This window comes from Hyposmocoma kahamanoa, unplaced genomic scaffold, assembly GCF_003589595.1.
Source record: "Hyposmocoma kahamanoa isolate Upper Pololo Valley unplaced genomic scaffold, ASM358959v1 227, whole genome shotgun sequence".
Lineage (NCBI taxonomy): Eukaryota > Metazoa > Arthropoda > Insecta > Lepidoptera > Cosmopterigidae > Hyposmocoma > Hyposmocoma kahamanoa.
In genome coordinates this window covers 478,916-486,075 of record NW_020653746.1, presented here as the reverse complement: position 1 = coordinate 486,075, position 7,160 = coordinate 478,916, and the positions used below count along the sequence as shown (strand labels likewise).

General features: G+C 44.6%; 1 protein-coding gene across 1 annotated transcript in view; it reads left to right on the top strand.

Annotated features, from left to right (window-relative positions):
- LOC113228342 (EEF1A lysine methyltransferase 2) overlaps positions 1-7,155 on the top strand; it is a 26,278-nt gene extending 19,123 nt beyond the window's left edge. The window contains exon 4 of the mRNA XM_026461607.1: positions 7,019-7,155. Within this exon, the coding sequence (XP_026317392.1) occupies positions 7,019-7,030 (12 nt within the window). The 3' untranslated portion in view covers positions 7,031-7,155. The remainder of the gene's footprint in view (positions 1-7,018) is intronic.
- Positions 7,156-7,160: the final 5 nt, after the last annotated feature.

Here is a 7,160-nt window from a genome sequence, read left to right as displayed (position 1 = left end):
AAACTGCTCTGAGGTGAAAGTGCTGTGCTCATCAGAGAAGGCATGGGAAGGAACGGCGACAATTTTGTTGTTAACGCGCAAACCTGTGTTTTCTTGGCGTTGAACTCAACAAGATTACTGGATCCCCATGCAGATATGAGGTCCAATATCCTATTGAGCTCAACGACAAGATCAGATCGCTCTCTGTCAGTATCGGCGCGCCCAGCTGCGGGGAATCCATGATATCCCCCATGAACAGTGCTATCATCTGCATAACAATGAATATTCCCAAGTGGAAGCATATCATTGATATGCAGAAGGAAAAGCGTGGGAGATAGGACGGATCCCTGCGGTACGCCGGCGTTCACATTCACGAACCTCGAAATGCTGCCGTCAGAAACGACGCGAATTCTCCGCTCACGAAGGAAATCGGCAATCCAGCTGCATAACTGGGCTGGCAAACCGTACGCCGGGAGCTTGGAGAGAAGAGCTTTGTGCCAGACCCGATCGAACGCTTTGGCTATATCGAGGCTAACAGCCAACGATTCGCCACGTTTGTCTATAGCCTCACCCCAAATATGCGATAAGTACGCTAGAAGGTCACCCGTTGATCGTTTCGGACGAAACCCATACTGCCGATCATTAATTATGGAGTGATCTTCTAGGTATTGGGTCAGTTGTTTATTAAGGATCCGCTCTAAAACCTTGCATATTATGGAAGTAATGGCTATGGGACGGTAATTATGCGGGTCTGATCGGTCGCCTTTTTTGGGAACTGGTTGCACATTAGCCTCTCTCCAAGAGTCCGGCACACGACCTGAAGAGAGCGACAGACGATACAGTCGCGTTAGCACGGGAGTCAACTCAGCTGCGCAATTCCTAAGTACAATCGCTGGGATACCATCAGGACCACTAGCTTTCCGGACGTCGAGAGACTGCAGCTGCGTACGCACATCGCATTGTCTGATACGAATATCAGACATCGTGTAGCCACAGTGAGGTATAGTTGGTGGCTGTGCGTTACAGTCGTCGAGACAGGAGTTAGCCGCAAACAGATTTGCCAAGAGGTCGGCTTTATCTTGCGGCTTGTGGGCTAGATTGCCGTCAGAATATCTCAGCGGTGGCAGCGAGGGCTGGCAGAAGTTCGACGCAACGGCTCTGGCCAGACGCCAGTAGCTACGACTACCTGTGGGATGCGTCAAGAGTTCTTGGCCAACTCGTGCGACGCGCTGAGCATCCGCTCTGTTGTACGCTCTTTTGCAAGACCTGGTGGCATTACTGTAGGCTGTTTTAAGTGAGTTCGTATTGGGATCGTCTGAAGCTAGACCCCTGATCCAAGCGCGGTATGCAGTCTGTTTGTTCTCAACAGCCACAGCACACTCGCGGTTGAACCAGCGGTTGCGCCTCCCTTTACTGACGAGATCCGAATGCGGGATGTAGTATTCCATCCCGATTAAGATCTCATCAGCAACGGCAGTCGCGCTAGCTGTTGGATCCACCTCACTAAAACAGCGCTGCCGCCAGGGAACGGATGCAAAATAGTCCCGCATACCGTCCCAATCTGCCGACGCATAATGCCAAATGCGGCGTTTAGCCACAGTAGGTGGTGGTGGCAGTAACGTTGCCACTTTAGTGGATATCAAGCAGTGATCCGAAGTGCCCAGACATCCCCCTGTCTCACCCCTCTGCGTAATTGGATAGGTTCAGACTGCTGGTCCTGTACTTGGACACTCATGGTAGCAGCATCGTAAAGACATCTCAACACTTGTATATAACGATAGTCCACTTGGCACCGCTGTAAGGATTCCAGGACAGCCCAGGTTTCGACAGAGTCAAAGGCCTTCTCATAGTCCACGAAAGCTAAACACAGGGGCCGATTATACTCTTCGGACTTCTGTATAATCTGCCTCACTGTGTGTATGTGGTCCAAGGTTGCCATATCCTCCCCGAAACCCGGCCTGTTCCGGTGGCTGAAACTCGTCGAGTCTTCTTGCGAGGCGATTCGTGATGACTCTAGAAAACAGCTTGTAGACGTGACTCAGAAGTGAGATGGGTCGGTAGTTTTTCAGTAGAGTTTTATCTCCCTTTTTAAAGAAGAGAACTACAATACTCCTGTTCCACGCCCGTGGAGTTCTCCCGCAGTGAATGACCAAGTTAAAGAGCTTCTGAAGTTCCTGGATAATAGGAACTCCTCCAGACTTCAAAAGCTCTGAAGTAACTCCGTCTTCACCGGGGGCTTTTCCATTTTTAAGCTGTTTTAGAGCCAACACGATCTCGTCTTGACTGATTTCTGGCAGGTCGTCGGTATAGTGGCGCGTCAAGGTGGCTCTCAAATCGTGATTGTCACGCTGGACCCGAGGAGCATTTACAGCGTACAAACGGCCATAGAAGTCCTCTATCTCGGCGAGTATCTGCGGCTTTGACGTAACGGTTAGGCCATCGTGCGTTGTAAGCTTCGTCAGGTGGCTCCTTCCAAGCTGCTGAGTGAATACTTTGGACCCTCGGTTTCGCTCTATCGCCTTCTCAATGAGGCGTGTATTGGAGCTCCGAAGGTCACGCCGTACCATCTTCGCAATCTGCTTGTTTAGGTATGACCTCTCTGACGAAGTGGCCTGGATGTCATCGCGTCTTTTCGTCATAAGTCGCAGAGTCCCATCCGAGAGTTTAGACTTCTTTCCCGTACGCTGCAATTGACAGAATTTGATGCCCTCGCTTCTCAGCGTCCCAACCACGCTTTGTAGGGCCTCGTCAACGTCCTCGGTGGGTTCCAGCTCGACGAATCTCGCTTCGAGAAGTTCATGGAACTTCTCGGAGCCCGCCATGATCTGGAGTGGATTAGGACGGAGCGTGGACTTCATCAAGCGGCTTCTTTCAAGTTTGACATCGATATTCAGAGAGCCTCGTACAAGTCGGTGATCAGATCCGGTGCTAAACCTGTTGATCACTGAGACATCTCTGAATATGTGTCTCTTGTCCGTCAGGATGAAATCGATCTCATTTTTAGTCACAGCGTCGGGGCTTCGCCAAGTCCACTTCCTTTGAGGCTTCTTCTTGAAGAACGAATTCATCAAGAAGAGCCCCTCGTGCTCCAGGAAGTTGACTAGCGTTTGCCCTCTGTGATTCCTTACTCCATAACCATGCGGGCCGACTCGAGATTCGTCAAGATTTGGGAATCCCACTTTAGCGTTAAAGTCCCCCATAACAACGTTGAAGTGAGCCTTGGTGGTGTTGTGTAAGGCTTTCGATATGTCCTCGTACATATCTTCTACATCGTCATCCGAATGTGTCGAGGTCGGTGCGTAGGCCTGAATGATCTTCAGGCTATACCTTTTTGATAGCCGAAGGATCAGGTACGCTACCCTGTTCGACACACTGGAGATCTCTTCAACGTTGTTAGAGAGGACTCTGTTGACGAGGAATCCTATACCACCTTGGGATGTTTGATCACCCTCGCGGAAGTACAGTAGATGGCCCGAGTCTAGGGTTATGGTGTCCTCTCCCTCTCTTCGGACTTCACACAGCCCCAGAACATGCCATCTAATGTTCTCCAGTTCCACTTCCAACTGTGCAAGGTGTTCGTCAAGCCTAAGAGTTCGTCCGTTAAATGTAGCCAGGGTCAGTTGTTTTTGGTAGCCTGCGGTAGCCCGGGGATTCTTAGCACCCCCTACCCCGCCGGTACCATGGCCGCTACCGTGACCAGGAATAGCGGGGCGACCGGGAACTGGGGGCCTTCGATTGGTTGTACCGTCCATGAAGGGGGTTATTGCCCATAATCTCCACGCTGGGCATGCGGGTTGGAGATCGCAGGGCGCTGCCTTTGTACTACCGACGCTGCTGCCCGTCGGTAGCCAGCAGATTTGACAGCGCCAATGTGGGGAAGGGCTATACCGCCTACTACCGGTCGCCAGAGCCTCGTCGGTTACTGTAGGATGTACCGCGTGCAGGTGAGGTTGACAATAAGAGCTGTGATGGTGTGTGCCCCCTTACATCCCATATGCCCTCTAAATTTATCATAATTGTCAGTTTTAATTGTTAATCAAAAACATTGAAAAAATAGAAAATTGATTAATTGTTAATTGTAGATATTTGCGATTAACGATTGATCAATTGTTAGTTGCGAGAACCGCAATTAACAATTGATTAATTGTTAATTGCGGTTCTCGCAACTAACAATTGATCAATCGTTAATTGCTGTTTCGCAATTGACAATTAATCAATTGTCAATCTTTAATTGCCAGAACAATTAAATTTTGCCCAACACTGACTATGGGTAGCTAGGTGACAGACATGGACGTAATCGTCCGTCAAGTGTGTCTAAAAATTACAATGACTTACTCTATTGTAATAACTGAGTGTAATATTACAATAAGCTTATAAAATATGATTGGTAGAACACAACTAGAGGTGGTTTACATTGAATTTTAATACGTACATAAAGAAGGAAGGCGAAAGCTGCCCCAATCACAACGAAGAGTCGTTCATGGACTTTGCTAGTCTAATTTTGCGTTTTAGTTTATGCCTAGTTAGCAATATATTTTTATATATTTTTAGAAGTCGGGAATAAAGAAATTGTAAAACATTGTATTTTAGAATAAATGCAAGAACATAACGCAATTGATTCATTTCGATCATAGATTAGGTAACGTTTTTGTATGTCCGTTTTGTTTTAAGCATGATTGAATGTTTACCTACCTGAAGTATTGGTTATTTTATAGTACACACATAAAACATTAAAGTTATAAAATACCTAATGAAATAATCAATTAAACAATAATGACATAAAGCAAAAAATAAAACACAATGTGACAAAAATATTTAGACAATATTTTAAATGAGAGATATTGAAAGTTGCAAAGGAACGTTTTGACAAGAGACCTCTTGCCAAGTGTGACCATTTGTGGCGGATTTCTGCCATTTGGGCAGATTAATTTTTATTCATTTTCGTTACTGCATTTTATAACCCCAGCTTATACAGGCTGTACGCAATTAGCTTTTTGATAATGAATCACAAGTATTGATAGATCTCCTTAATGCACGTCGTCAAAAACACTGGGTCACAAAATACACGGGATGTCGCCATCCTTATTATATTTTAATTATTATACATTATATTACAATCCAGTTTAGTTCTAGTTTTTATAAACAACAAAAAACAGCTAACTGCAGTACCCACCAAAGCAGGATAAGACGCATTAATATTAAAAATAAAAATAAGATCACAAAAGCATGGAGGGCTGATGTTGTTAATACGAACGTGACTATCTAGTCACAACCACCATTCGTTAATCACCAGCACAAAAGAAACGTAGACATGGATGGAGTAAACAATATACAGTACAGTCATTGAATACGCTGTATTATCGCGGCCCAGAACCTAGCCACGCTGATCACACCACAAGTAGTCGCCATGCTGTACTGTGCATGAAATATGTTTGCCATCGTGGTCAATCGACGTGAGGTACTCGTTCAGACGTATTTGGAATACGATTCCTACGTCATAGTGTGGAGGCTCTTTTCATTCACACCAACACATGCATGCATTTCATGACAGATAGCATGATAAATAACAGCAATGGCAACACCGTCAAAAATTTGACAGATATTTGGTAGAAATAGTGGTAATTTTTTTTATAACGCCAAGTGTGCGTTGGCTCTGCACTAAAGAAACCCTGTATTGCGGGTGCCATGGACACACGCATAGGTAACCACATATTACACTCAAATTATCTGTCTATCGGATACGTTTCGGTGAGTGTGCGCAGGAGCTTTTCAATTTAGTTCTACTCTCACCGTTCCTTCTTCGATCGACTAGAAGGTCCGGAACACTCCACCCTTATGTCGTTGATATACCACCTATTCGCACTAAGCGCTTTACTTCCTCCCATCTGATGCGTACGACAAAGGAATGGAATGCTCTCCGTCTCTGTATTTCCCGATTAGTACAATTTGGGACTATTCAAGACTAGAGTGAATAGGCATTTAACAACAGGTGAGATTGTGGCCAGCGTGTGTCTATTATATATTAAAAAATATATATAATGCAGTATAAATCTTACCGAATAAACAGTGGCGCATACATTGGATATAGAACCGTTCCCACCGGGTTTATCCTGCAAAAAAACGCATACAGTTCTATACGTTTATCGAAGACGCAACGGACTTGTGAAGCGAATCGAAGGTACTTTAACTTATTCGGTGTTGCAGTGGCGCGTAGTATTATCGCATCTCTTTCACACGACGAGAAGTCATACGTTTTTTAACGAATAATTACCGAAAAAGCGGCGTCTAGTGTTGCAGTATGTTTTGGTAGGAGGGCACGAATAATATTATTAATACAAAATGCCCGGCGAATCTTCTGTGGACAACGATTTATTAACATATATATAACAAAGGCCCGTTTTTTTCATAATTTGTCAGATTTTTGCTTAGAATAATAACGCATAGAAACCTAGTCCGCACACGCTAAGTGAGGCAAATTTAAGCGCGGCCAATGGGCCTACACGAGCGGGCGGGCTTCAGTGCTCAAGGTCAACTTGCACCGCGAACAGATAAAGTATTTTAGCTAAAAATGACGAAATGTGCGGTAAATGGGTGTAAAAATGCGTCAGACAAACATAAAATAGATACTAACATCACATTCCACAAGGAAGTAACGCGTTTCAACTTGTATTTTTATATAAATATTCACTAAAACCGAAAATTAACCTACTACTAAAACTAGCCTACATGAATTTGATTTTTGCCTCACTTGTGACAGTTCGTTTAATATGAAACTATCATTCTATGCGTTATTATTCTAAGGATTTTTGTACTACTTTTTACTGTGCTTGAGGGCTATGTGACTTTAAATGTAGGAAAGACTTCGTCGGTTGGTAATTACTTTGGTTTCATTATCAAGGAAGCTAGCATCTTGGGTTGGTAAAAACTTCGGGACTGAATTATCAACTAACTAGGGCAACATCGTTTAGAGTAGTCTAAACGGTAAACAAATCGAGTACTTAGGTTTTCGCATAAAAATAATATTGATTTATCTTTTCAGGTTTATTCATAATAACATCATGCAACTGGACAGAGTCAGAGCTTTGCCGCCATTTTGAAGAAAAATTAAAACTAAAATACGTAATACCAACACCGCAATTCAAATTTGGCGGGAAAACCGGCAGTGTTGTTTCTTCCGTCGT